This window comes from Salmo salar, chromosome 29, assembly GCF_965601325.2.
Source record: "Salmo salar chromosome 29, fSalSal1, whole genome shotgun sequence".
In the NCBI taxonomy this organism is placed as follows: Eukaryota; Metazoa; Chordata; class Actinopteri; order Salmoniformes; family Salmonidae; genus Salmo; species Salmo salar.
The window spans coordinates 42,240,001-42,255,000 of record NC_138319.1 but is presented as its reverse complement, the minus strand read 5'-3'; the positions used below and the strand labels follow the sequence as shown (position 1 = coordinate 42,255,000).

General features: G+C 42.3%; 1 protein-coding gene across 1 annotated transcript in view; it reads right to left on the bottom strand.

Annotated features, from left to right (window-relative positions):
- The window catches only part of glyg (Glycogenin-1), a 40,347-nt gene extending 33,743 nt beyond the window's left edge, over window positions 1–6,604 (bottom strand). Inside the window, 1 exon segment of the mRNA NM_001139830.1 lies at window positions 6,535–6,604. Within this exon segment, the coding sequence (NP_001133302.1) occupies window positions 6,535–6,544 (10 nt within the window). The 5' untranslated portion in view covers window positions 6,545–6,604.
- Window positions 6,605–15,000: the final 8,396 nt, after the last annotated feature.

Below are 15,000 nucleotides of genomic sequence, written 5' to 3'. Positions count from 1 at the left end.
GGATTTCGTTCCAACTAGGCACCACGCCTGATCAACTGAGCTCATTGGAGGAGTTTGGTGATTGATTAAAGTCAACACATCTGTTCTTCCAGGTTGATTAAATCAAAACCATCAGGTGCCTGAGGCATTCCAGGACCAGGGATGTCTAAACCTGCCCTACTCAAACCTTCCCCCAAAAACAGCTTTGTAAAGGCTGACTCAATCCACCAACTCATAACTGGGGTGTCAAAACAAAGTGTTCGTATGTATGAAGACCGTAACATATTACTTCAGCGAGGGAGTCCAACGGTCTGCGGCAGCAGTCATTTTAACAATGTCACCACGTCACACAGAATGGCCAAGGATTCCACGTCAACTTTGACCAAACAGGGAAGTCTATAAATTGCCCATAATCTCAAGTCTCAACAATAGATTGATTGTAAGATGGCAAAACAGAATCATGTTATTATAATGCCAAAATCTAAACCCTGGAAGTTAATATCAGCAGCCTTGACGAGCCAGTAAATCAACAGTCCTGAACAATCCCCTGGGTGCAGTAGCCACTACAGTCGGTCCTGAACAATCCCCTGGGTGCAGTAGCCACTACAGTCAGTCCTGAACAATCCCCTGGGTGCAGTAGCCACTACAGTCGGTCCTGAACAATCCCCTGGGTGCAGTAGCCACTACAGTCGGTCCTGAACAATCCCCTGGGTGCAGTAGCCACTACAGTCGGTCCTGAACAATCCCCTGGGTGCAGTAGTCACTACAGTCAGTCCTGAACAATCCCCTGGGTGCAGTAGCCACTACAGTCGGTCCTGAACAATCCCCTGGGTGCAGTAGCCACTACAGTCGGTCCTGAACAATCCCCTGGGTGCAGTAGCCACTACAGTCGGTCCTGAACAATCCCCTGGGTGCAGTAGCCACTACAGTCGGTCCTGAACAATCCCCTGGGTGCAGTAGTCACTACAGTCGGTCCTGAACAATCCCCTGGGTGCAGTAGTCACTACAGTCGGTCCTGAACAATCCCCTGGGTGCAGTAGTCACTACAGTCGGTCCTGAACAATCCCCTGGGTGCAGTAGTCACTACAGTCGGTCCTGAACAATCCCCTGGGTGCAGTAGCCACTACAGTCGGTCCTGAACAATCCCCTGGGTGCAGTAGTCACTACAGTCGGTCCTGAACAATCCCCTGGGTGCAGTAGCCACTACAGTCAGTCCTGAACAATCCCCTGGGTGCAGTAGCCACTACAGTCGGTCCTGAACAATCCCCTGGGTGCAGTAGCCACTACAGTTGGGCTTGGGGGGACAACTGGATAACGGACGGTAAAAAGAAGCCATTGGATGCAAAACCTTTAACAGTCTTCAGATCCCAAACCAGGAAACACAGTGACGGCTAGATGAAGAAAAGTAATTGTAATGTTCTCCAACTGTACCTCGCTCCCAAGAAAATATCAGATCAATTATAAGCAAAATAAAACGTGTCCATCAAAAGTAGTCGGACGCCTGTTCCTCTGAGTCACTGTTATTCGCCACATTTAATTCACACTCGAAGTGAAGAACTGCCATTTGATCAGCAACATAACACTGTACATCTCCCCCCTTCTATACAAGTCGTCAGCTATAGAAAGACTAGTTCAGTATTGGACCAGAGGAGTCTAACGGTATCCCTTATATAGTCCAAGGTCCTTACAGGTCCGGTTTAGAGGGAAATTGGCTCTGGCAGACAAAAAACAACATCTAAAACACGAATCAATTCTTAATTGCGGTATCGTTCTAAAAAAAAATTACTAAAATAAAATATAAAATATAAATAAAACAACAAAGCACACTCCTTTCAAATCAAATCAAAATAATTCCACTAAATCTAAATATAGCCTGTTGTAACGGTCTGTCTTCCGTATACACACACACAGGTAGTCGTTAGGAGGAGGCCGCCGCGTTAGGAGGAGGCCGCCGCGTTAGGAGGAGGCCGGCGCGTTAGGAGGAGGCCGGCGCGTTAGGAGGAGGCCGGCGCGTTAGGAGGAGGCCGGCGCGTTAGGAGGAGGCCGGCGCGTTAGGAGGAGGCCGGCGCGTTAGGAGGAGGCCGCCGCGTTAGGAGAGCTCAGTCTTCTGTTAGTTGTCCATAAACAAGCGATATAAGATGGAGATGTGGATGTGTGGGAACACTAACCCTGGAAGAGGTGTCTAGTGATATAACACGGAGATGTGGCTGTGTGGGAACACTAACCCTGGAAGAGGTGTCTAGTGATATAACATGGAGATGTGTAGGGACACTAACCCTGGAAGAGGTGTCTAGTGATATAACATGGAGATGTGTAGGGACACTAACCCTGGAAGAGGTGTCTAGTGATATAACACGGAGATGTGGCTGTGTGGGAACACTAACCCTGGAAGAGGTGTCTAGTGATATAACATGGAGATGTGTAGGGACACTAACCCTGGAAGAGGTGTCTAGTGATATAACATGGAGATGTGTGGGAACACTAACCCTGGAAGAGGTGTCTAGTGATATAACATGGAGATGTGTAGGGACACTAACCCTGGAAGAGGTGTCTAGTGATATAACATGGAGATGTGTGGGAACACTAACCCTGGAAGAGGTGTCTAGTGATATAACATGGAGATGTGTGGGGACACTAACCCTGGAAGAGGTGTCTAGTGATATAACATGGAGATGTGTGGGGACACTAACCCTGGAAGAGGTGTCTAGTGATATAACATGGAGATGTGTAGGGACACTAACCCTGGAAGAGGTGTCTAGTGATATAACATGGAGATGTGTAGGGACACTAACCCTGGAAGAGGTGTCTAGTGATATAACATGGAGATGTGTGGGAACACTAACCCTGGAAGAGGTGTCTAGTGATATAACATGGAGATGTGGCTGTGTGGGAACACTAACCCTGGAAGAGGTGTCTAGTGATATAACACGGAGATGTGGCTGTGTGGGAACACTAACCCTGTAAGAGGTGTCTAGTGATATAACATGGAGATGTGTGGGAACACTAACCCTGGAAGAGGTGTCTAGTGATATAACATGGAGATGTGGCTGTGTGGGAACACTAACCCTGTAAGAGGTGTCTAGTGATATAACATGGAGATGTGTGGGAACACTAACCCTGGAAGAGGTGTCTAGTGATATAACACGGAGATGTGTGGGAACACTAACCCTGAAAGAGGTGTCTAGTGATATAACATGGAGATGTGTGGGAACACTAACCCTGGAAGAGGTGTCTAGTGATATAACATGGAGATGTGTGGGAACACTAACCCTGGAAGAGGTGTCTAGTGATATAACATGGAGATGTGTGGGAACACTAACCCTGGAAGAGGTGTCTAGTGATATAACATGGAGATGTGTAGGGACACTAACCCTGGAAGAGGTGTCTAGTGATATAACATGGAGATGTGGCTGTGTGGGAACACTAACCCTGGAAGAGGTGTCTAGTGATATAACATGGAGATGTGTGGGAACACTAACCCTGGAAGAGGTGTCTAGTGATATAACACGGAGATGTGTGGGAACACTAACCCTGGAAGAGGTGTCTAGTGATATAACATGGAGATGTGGCTGTGTGGGGACACTAACCCTGGAAGAGGTGTCTAGTGATATAACATGGAGATGTGTGGGAACACTAACCCTGGAAGAGGTGTCTAGTGATATAACATGGAGATGTGTAGGGACACTAACCCTGGAAGAGGTGTCTAGTGATATAACATGGAGATGTGTGGGAACACTAACCCTGGAAGAGGTGTCTAGTGATATAACATGGAGATGTGTGGGAACACTAACCCTGGAAGAGGTGTCTAGTGATATAACACGGAGATGTGTGGGAACACTAACCCTGGAAGAGGTGTCTAGTGATATAACATGGAGAAGTGTGGGAACACTAACCCTGGAAGAGGTGTCTAGTGATATAACATGGAGATGTGTAGGGACACTAACCCTGGAAGAGGTGTCTAGTGATATAACATGGAGATGTGTGGGAACACTAACCCTGGAAGAGGTGTCTAGTGATATAACATGGAGATGTGTAGGGACACTAACCCTGGAAGAGGTGTCTAGTGATATAACACGGAGAAGTGTGGGAACACTAACCCTGGAAGAGGTGTCTAGTGATATAACATGGAGATGTGTGGGAACACTAACCCTGGAAGAGGTGTCTAGTGATATAACATGGAGATGTGTGGGAACACTAACCCTGGAAGAGGTGTCTAGTGATATAACACGGAGATGTGGCTGTGTAGGAACACTAACCCTGGAAGAGGTGTCTAGTGATATAACATGGAGATGTGTGGGAACACTAACCCTGGAAGAGGTGTCTAGTGATATAACATGGAGATGTGTAGGGACACTAACCCTGGAAGAGGTGTCTAGTGATATAACATGGAGAAGTGTGGGAACACTAACCCTGGAAGAGGTGCCAAGCGATTCAACTTTTTGTTTTTAGAAAACCATTTCTCGCTGATATGAAAGATACTGTCGTTAAGGTTTGGAAACCTAAGGTGATGTGCTTTAATGTTCATAATGAGCATCGGGGGAACTTAAAAAAAACGCCACCGGCCAGAAGATATTATCGTCAATAGGCACTAAAATTAGCTTCTATGAATGTTTCACATAAAGACATCCTGCTGGCCTTTAGGCCTCAACCCACAGAAACTACACTGAACAAAAATAAAGACGGAACGCCTAGTGTTGGTCCAATTTCTCATGAGCTGAAATTGTTAAAAATCAACACAAAAAAGCATGTTTCTCAAAAATTCTGGCCACAAATTTGTTTACATCAACCTGTTAGTGAGCATTTCTCATTTGCCAAGATAATCCATCCACCTGACAGGTGTGGCATATCAAGAAGCTGATTAAACAGCATGATCATTACACAGGTGCACCTTGTGCTGGGGACAATAAAAGGCTACTCTAAAAATGTGCAGTTGTCACAACACAATGCCACAGACGTCTCAAGTTCTGAGGGAGCGTTCAATTGGCATGTTGACTGCAGGAATGTCCACTAGAGCTGTTGCCAGAGAATAGATTTTTCATTTCTCTAACAATGTAATTTTAAAGAATTTGGCACTACGCCCAAATGGCCTCAACCGCAGACCACGTGTATGGCGTAGTGTGGGCGAGCCGTTTGTGGACGTCAATGTTGTGAACCGAGTGCCCCATGGTGGCATTGGGGTTATGGTATGGACAGGCATAAACTACAGACAACTCAATTGTATTCTTTCAATGGCCATTTGAATGCACAGAGATACCGTGATGAGATCCTGAGGCCCCATTGTCGTGTCATTCATCCACCACCATCACCTCATGTTTCAGCATGATAACGTACATCCCCATGTCGCATGGATCTGCACACAATTCCTGGAAGCTGAAAATGTCCCAGTTCTTCCATTGCCTGTATACTAACCAGACATGTCACCCATTGAGCATGTTCGGGATGCTCCGGATTGACGTGTACGACTGCGTGTTCCGGTTCCTGCCAATATCCAGCAACTTCACACAGCCATTGAAGAGGAGTGAGAGAACATTCCACAGGCCACAATCAACAGCCTGTTCAACTCTGTGAAGGAGATGTGGCAATGCTACATGAGGCAAATTGTGGTCACACCAGATACTGACTGGTTTTCTGATCCACGCCCATTGGTAAAAAATAAAATAAAAAAGTATTTGTGACCAATGCATATCTGTATTCGCAGTCAAGTGAAATCCATAGATTGGGGCATAATGAACGAATTTCAATTGACTGATTTCCTTTATTTGAACTGTAACTCAGTAAAATCTTCGAAATTGTTGCTTTCGTATTTGTGTCGAGTACAAATGAAGATTTAATATCACCGCCACTCTTAGAAAGGCAGATGACCAAGAGATGACTTGCAACTTTCGGGAATCATGGGGACAGACAGGACATCGGGTTTCACTATTGACATGTTGCCAGATTCATTTATAACCTGTCACATCGAGAGGGTACTGTGTCTTTAGGAATATAATACCACAAAACACTGCTCTACTTTAACTTCACACCGTCACCAAGTTAGGACGTGGAGTTTAACACGGAGTTTAACAGTAATACCGTGAATAAATAACTCGTAGTAGTAGTCTACAGAGAAGTGTCCACTAGGAACAGAGCGCAGTCTACGTACTAACATAGTCCGATAGGACCAGACTGATGAGGCTGTCAACACAACTAAATCATCATCACCTAACATCTTCAGCTAGGAAAGTGGGAACTAGTAAAACGACTGAATTCACCTTATGTTACACTGTTACAAAACATGCGCTGATAGGAAGTGGAAAAAAGAGACTCCATTTTAAAATGTCAGCATTACCACTTTCATGTTCATGATTCCACTTCCTTGATATGGTAGAAGAAACCGAACTGTAGTTTGGTCATCATGTAGACCTACATTGTTGTAGTGGGGAAACTTACTAACACACTGACAGTCTGAACTAGTCCCGAACTAGTCCGAACAGTTACTCTGTTTCCCCCGTGGCTGCCACAGTCCAACTTCACCCACACCACTGATAATAACACTGGAACAAAATGTCTACGTACCTTGTGCCATGATTCCACTAGAAGTCGTAGCTACTCTGTTGACGGACACGGCGGCGGACTTGGAGAAAGGACCAACTTAATATCACAAGGAGAATTTATAGACGCATGGACCAGAACACTCTGTAGACAGCTGCCCATGTGACCAGGGCTAGGCGCACACCCACTCCTGTACTACATGCACCAGTGCACTCTCTATATCTATCTATCTATCTATCTATCTATCTATCTATCTATCTATCTATCTATCTATCTATCTATCTATCTATCTATCTATCTATCTATCTATCTATCTATCTATCTATCTATCTATCTATCTATCTATCTATCTATCTATCTATCTATCTATCTATCTATCTATCTATCATCTCTATCACACACCTACTCCTGTACTAAATGCACCACTACACTCTCTATCTATCTATCTATCTATCTATCTATCTATCTATCTATCTATCTATCTATCTATCTATCTATCTATCTATCTATCTATCTATCTATCTATCTATCTATCTATCTATCTATCTATCTATCTATCTATCTATCTATCTATCTATCTATCTATCTATCTATCTATCTATCTATCTATCTATCTATCTATCTATCTATCTATCTCTATCACACACCTACTCCTGTACTAAATGCACCACTACACTCTCTATATCTCTATCTATCTATCTATCTATCTATCTATCTATCTATCTATCTATCTATCTATCTATCTATCTATCTATCTATCTATCTATCTATCTATCTATCTATCTATCTATCTATCTATCTATCTATCTATCTATCATCTCTATCACACACCTACTCCTGTACTAAATGCACCACTACACTCTCTATATCTCTATCTATCTATCTATCTATCTATCTATCTATCTATCTATCTATCTATCTATCTATCTATCTATCTATCTATCTATCTATCTATCTATCTATCTATCTATCGATCGATCGATCTATCTATCGATCTATCTATCTATCTATCTATCTATCTATCTATCTATCTATCTATCTATCTATCTATCTATCTATCTATCTATCTATCTATCTATCTATCTATCTATCTATCTATCTATCTATCTATCTATCTATCTATCTATCTATCTATCTATCTATCTATCTATCTATCTATCTATCTATCTATCTATCTATCTATCTATCTATCTATCTATCTATCTATCTATCTATCTATCTATCTATCTATCTATCTATCTATCTATCTATCTATCTATCTATCATCTCTATCACACACCTACTCCTGTACTAAATGCACCACTACACTCTCTATATCTATCTATCTATCTATCTATCTATCTATCTATCTATCTATCTATCTATCTATCTATCTATCTATCTATCTATCTATCTATCTATCTATCTATCTATCTATCTATCTATCTATCTATCTATCTATCTATCTATCTATCTATCTATCTATCTATCTATCTATCTATCTATCACACACCTACTCCTGTACTACATGCACCACTACACTCTCTATATCTATCTATCTATCTATCTATCTATCTATCTATCTATCTATCTATCTATCTATCTATCTATCTATCTATCTATCTATCTATCTATCTATCTATCTATCTATCTATCTATCTATCTATCTATCTATCTATCTATCACACACCTACTCCTGTACTACATGCACCACTACACTCTATCTATCTATCTATCTATCTATCTATCTATCTATCTATCTATCTATCTATCTATCTATCTATCTATCTATCTATCTATCTATCTATCTATCTATCTATCTATCTATCTATCTATCTATCTATCTATCTATCTATCTATCTATCTATCTATCTATCTATCTATCTATCTATCTATCTATCTATCTATCTATCTATCTATCTATCTATCACACACCTACTCCTGTACTACATGCACCACTACACTCTCTATATCTATCTATCTATCATCTATCTATCTATCTATCTATCTATCTATCTATCTATCTATCTATCTATCTATCTATCTATCTATCTATCTATCTATCTATCTATCTATCTATCTATCTATCTATCTATCTATCTATCTATCTATCACACACCTACTCCTGTACTACATGCACCACTACACTCTCTATATCTATCTATCTATCTATCTATCTATCTATCTATCTATCTATCTATCTATCTATCTATCTATCTATCTATCTATCTATCTATCTATCTATCTATCTATCTATCTATCTATCTATCTATCTATCTATCTATCTATCTATCTATCTATCTATCTATCTATCTATCTATCTATCACACACCTACTCCTGTACTACATGCACCACTACACTCTATCTATCTATCTATCTATCTATCTATCTATCTATCTATCTATCTATCTATCTATCTATCTATCTATCTATCTATCTATCTATCTATCTATCTATCTATCTATCTATCTATCTATCTATCTATCTATCTATCTATCTATCTATCTATCTATCTATCTATCTATCTATCACACACCTACTCCTGTACTACATGCACCACTACACTCTCTATATCTATCTATCTATCTATCTATCTATCTATCTATCTATCTATCTATCTATCTATCTATCTATCTATCTATCTATCTATCTATCTATCTATCTATCTATCTATCTATCTATCTATCTATCTATCTATCTATCTATCTATCTATCTATCTATCTATCTATCTATCTATCTATCTATCTATCTATCTATCTATCTATCTATCTATCTATCTATCTATCTATCTATCTATCTATCTATCTATCTATCTATCTCTCACTCGCTCGCTCGCTCGCTCTCTCTCTCACACACACACACACACGAACACCCCTAAAGTAAACAGATTCTACTGGTTATGCTTACATTACTGGGTAGGTTGGTTCCTCCATGTTTCGATCATAGGCCTTTAACTTCCTAATGCCAGAACATCCATAAGATGTGTGTTACAGCAGTACCTAGTGCATTATGGTAACATGGTGTCCCCTCCCTCGCCGTCACTTGCATGTACCTGTAATATTGCCCACTGCTACTCTCTTAAAGGTCACTTACTCCACAATAAGCACTGCAGCCTCTACTTACAAAGCCCTTAACCAACAATGCAGTTTTATGAAAAATAAGACTTAAGAAAATATTTACTAATTAAACTAAAGTAAAAAATGAAAGAGCAACAATAGAATAACAATAACGAGGCTTTATACAGGGTATTACGGTACAGAGTCAATGTGGAGGCTATATACAGGGGGTACCGGTACAAAGTCAATGTGGAGGCTATATACAGGGGGTACCGGTACAGAGTCAATGTGGAGGCTATATACAGGGGGTACCGGTACAGAGTCAATGTGGAGGCTATATACAGGGTGTTATGGTACAGAGTCAAGGTGGAGGCTATATACAGGGTATTACGGTACAGAGTCAATGTGGAGGCTATATACAGGGTATTACGGTACTGAGTCAATGTGGAGGCTATATACAGGGGGTACCGGTACAGAGTCAATGTGGAGGCTATATACAGGGTATTACGGTACAGAGTCAATGTGGAGGCTATATACAGGGTGTTACGGTACAGAGTCAAAGTGGAGGCTATATACAGGGTGTTACGGTACACAATGTCTAGTGTTTAAGACTGTCTACTGGCTAAGACAGGGGCTAGTGGATAATACAAGTTCTAGTGGCTAAGATAGGGTGTAGTGGATAAGACAGGGCCTAGTGGATAAGAGAGGGCCTAGTGGATAAGACAGGGTGTAGTGGATAATACAGGGTCTAGTGGATAATACAGGGTCTAGTGGCTAAGATAGAGTCTAGTGGTTAAGACAGGGTCTAGTGGATAAGACAAGGTATAGTGGGTAGGGCAGGGTGTAGTGGATAAGACAGGATCTAGTGGATTAGACAGGATCTAGTGGATAAGGCAAGGTCTATTGGATAAGACAGGGTCTAGTGAGCAAGGCAGGATCTACTGTATAAGACAGGTTCTAGTGGTTAAGACATGGTCTAGTGCTTAAGACAGGATCTAGTGGATAAGACAGGATCTGGTGGATAAGACAGGGTCTAGTGGATAATACAGGGTCTAGTAGATAAGACAGGGTGTAGTACGTAAGACAGGTTCTAGTGGATAAGACAGGGTCTAGTGGTTATGACAGGGTGTAGTGAAATGGTTAAGACATGGTAAAATGGTTAAGACAGGGGGGTCTAGTTGAGTAGACAGGGTCCAGTGGATAGGTCAGGGTGTAGTAGTTAATACAGTCTCTAGTGGCTAAGACAAGGTCTAGTGGATAATACAGGGTCTAGTGGCTAAGATAGGGTGTGATGGATTAGACAGGGCCTAGTGGATAAGACAGGGCCTAGTGGATAAGACAGGGCCTAGTGGATAAGACAGAGCGTAGTGGTTAAGACAGGAAGCAGTGGATAATCCCGGGCTAGCGAATAATACAGGGTCTAATAAGACAGGGTCTAGTAGATAAGACAGGGTGTAGTGGTTAAGACAGGATCTAGCGGATAAGACAGTTTCTAGCGAATAAGACAGGGTCTAGTGGTTAAGATAGGATCTAGTGGATAATACAGGATCTAGTGGATAAGACAGGGTTTAGTGGTTATGACAAGGTGTTGTAGGTAAGACAGGGCCTAGTAGATAAGACAGGGCTTAGTGGTTAAGACAGGGACTAACCGATAAGACAGGGTGTAGTGGAAAAGCCCGGGATTAGCGGATAAGACATGGGCTAACGGATAAGACAGAGTCTAGTGGATAAGACAGGGTGTATGGTTTTAGACAGGGTCTAGTAGATAAGACAGGGTGTAGTGGTCAAGACGGGGTCTAGTAGATAAGACAGGGTGTAGTGGATAAGACAGGGTGTATGGTTTTAGACAGGGTCTAGTAGATAAGACAGGGTGTAGTGGATAAGACAGGGTGTAGTGGTTAAGACAGGGTCTTGTGGATAAGACAGGGTGTAGTGGTTAAGACAGGATCTTGTGGATAAGACAGGGTGTAGTGGATAAGACAGGGTGTAGTGGATAAGACAGGGTGTAGTGGTTAAGACAGGGTCTAGTAGATAAGACAGGGTCTAGTAGATAAGACAGGGTGTAGTGGATAAGACAGGGTGTAGCAGTAAGACAGGGTGTAGTGTATAAGACAGGATGTAGTGGTTAAGATGGATTCTAGTAGATAAGACAGGGTGTAGTGGATAAGACAGGGTGTAGTGGATAAGACAAGGTGTAGTGGATAAGACATGTTCTTGTGCAGTGGTTCCCAAACTTTTTATAGTCCCGTACCCCTTCAAACATTCAACCTCCAGCTGTACCCCCTCTAGCACCAGGGTCAGCACACTCTCAAATGTTGTTTTTTGTCATCATTATAAGCCTGCCACACACACTATACAATACATTTATTAAACATAAGAATGAGTGTGAGTTTTTGTCACGACCCGGCTCATGGGAAGTGTCACAGAGCTCTTATAGGACCAGGGCACAAATAATAATAGAATAATAATCAATAATTTTGCTCCTTATTTAACCATCTTACATATAAAACCTTATTTGTTCATCAAAAATTGTGAATAACTCAACACAGGTTAATGAGAAGGGTGTGCTTGAAAGGATGCGCATAACTCTGCAATGTTGGGTTGTATTGGAGAGAGTCTCAGTCTTAAATCATTTTCCACACACAGTCTGTGCCTGTATTTAGTTTTCATGCTAGTGAGGGCCGAGAATCCACTCTCACATAGGTACTTGGTTGCAAAGGGCATCAGTGTCTTAACAGCGCGATGTGCCAAGACAGAATACTCTGAGCGCAGCCCAATCCAGAAATCTGGCAGTGGCTTCTGATTAAATTACATTTTCACAGAACCGCTTGTTGCAATTTCAATGAGGATCTCTTGTTCAGATATCGGTAAGTGGACTGGAGGCAGGTGCACGAAAGGGATAACGAATCCAGTTGTTTGTGTCGTCCTTTTCCGGAAAGTTCCTACGTAATTGCTCACCCAACTCACTCAGGTGCTTCGCTACATCACATTTGACATTGTCCGTAAGCTTGAGTTCATTTGCACACAAAAAATCTAACAATGATGGAATGACCTGTATGTTGTCCTTGTTCATGCAGACAGAGAAGAGCTCCAACTTCTTAATCATAGCCTCCATTTTGTCCTGCACATTGAATATAGTTGCGGAGAGTCCCTGTAATCCTAGATTCAGATCATTCAGGTGAGAAAAAACATCACCCAGATAGACCAGTCGTGTGAGAAACTCGTCATGCAAGCAGTCAGACAAGTGAAAATTATGCTCAGTAAAGAAAACTTTAAGCTCGTCTCTCAATTTAAAAAAAAAAACGTGTCAATACTTTGCCCCTTGAGAACCAGCGCACTTCTGAATGTTGTAAAAGCGTAACATCGTTCGTGCCCATATCATTGCATAGTGCAGAAAATACACGAGAGTTCAGGGGCTTTAACAGTTAACCATTTTCACTGTATTGTCCAAAACGTCTTTCAAGCTGTCAGGCATTCCCTTGGCAGCAAGAGCCTCTCGGTGGATGCTGCAGTGGACCCAAGTGGCGTCAGGAGCAACTGCTGGCACGCGCGTTACCACTCCACTATGTCTCTCTGTCATGGCTTTTGCTCCATCAGTACAGATACCAACACATCTCGACCACCAAAGTCCATTTGATGTCACAAAGCTGTCCAGTACTTTAAAAATATAATCTCATGTTGTCCTGGTTTCCAGTGGTTTGCAGAAGAGAATCTCTTCCTTAATTGACCCCCCCATAAACGTAACGGACATATACCAGGAGCTGTACCAGGCCTGTTAACTCATCCATATACCAGGAGCTGTACCAGGCCTGTTAACTCATCCATATACCAGGAGCTGTACCAGGCCTGTTAACTCATCCATATACCAGGAGCTGTACCAGGCCTGTTAACTCATCCATATACCAGGAGAGCTGTACCAGGCCTGTTAACTCATCCATATACCAGGAGCTGTGCCAGGCCTGTTAACTCATCCATATACCAGGAGCTGTGCCAGGCCTGTTAACTCATCCATATACCAGGAGCTGTACCAGGCCTGTTAACTCATCCATATACCAGGAGCTGTACCAGGCCTGTTAACTCATCCATATACCAGGAGCTGTGCCAGGCCTGTTAACTCATCCATATACCAGGAGCTGTGCCAGGCCCGCCACGTCTGTTGACTCATCCAGCTGTAAAGCATATAATTCACTGGCTTGTATGCAAAGCAGTAATTGTTTCAAAACATCTCCTGCCATGTCACTGATGCGTCGTGAAACAGCGTAGTTTGATAACGGCTTTGTCTGTATAGTTTTTTTGTCCTTTTCCCCCAGCATTGTCCAAGCCGTATCCGCGGCAGCAGGAAGAATGAAGTCCTCCACAATAGTATGGGGCTTGCCTGTCCCAGTCACTCGGTAGCTCACCATATAAGACGCTTCTAGCCCCCTTCTTATTAATGGTATCTGTTACATTTATACATGTCTTACTACTCAAATGTCATCTTTATTCTCGCTCAAAAAAACTCCCGTGGCTTATTTTTCAAATTGGCCTGTTTCATTTCTAAATGTCTGCGCAAGAGTGAATGTTTCCCGCGAGAGACTAACGGTTAATGTGATTGGATGTTAATTATTTGACTCGGCTACCTGTATTTGACATTGTGTTGTTATTTAACGCTGAACACTAGATGGTTTAATTGTATTTTTGTCAGAGGGACTCCAAGACTACGCTATACACGTGGCCTGCGGTTGTGAGGCCTTTTGGCCTTGTACTGCCAAACTCTCTAAAAGGACGTTGGAGGTGGCTTATGGTAGAAAAAATGAACACTAAATTGTGTACTTGTTTGGCCTACCACTTCGCAGCTGAGCCGTTGTTGCTCTCTACGTGATGTCAAAAGCATTTGTTACAGACTTTGGTTTTTCCGTTTATGTTCTGAGGTTGGGACTTTAGCATGTAGGACGCACCGATTGGTGTCACCTCGTTAGTCAGTATGTGTTGCTCCTGTGCTGGTTGTCACCTCGTTAGTCAGTATGTGTTACACCTGTGCTGGTTGTCACCTCGTTAGTCAGTATGTGTTGCTCCTGTGCTGGTTGTCACCTTGTTAGTCAGTATGTGTTACACCTGTGCTGGTTGTCACCTCGTTAGTCAGTATGTGTTACACCTGTGCTGGTTGTCACCTCGTTAGTCAGTATGTGTTACACCTGTGCTGGTTGTCACCTCGTTAGTCAGTATGTGTTACACCTGTGCTGGTTGTCACCTTGTTAGTCAGTATGTGTTACACCTGTGCTGGTTGTCACCTCGTTAGTCAGTATGTGTTACACCTGTGCTGGTTGGTCACCTCGTTAGTCAGTATGTGTTACACCTGTGCTGGTTGTCACCTCGTTAGTCAGTATGTGTTACACCTGTGCTGGTTGCCATCTTGTTATTGAGAAGGTGTTTCACCTGTGCTGGCCCAGGTGCTACACTATATATACAAAAGT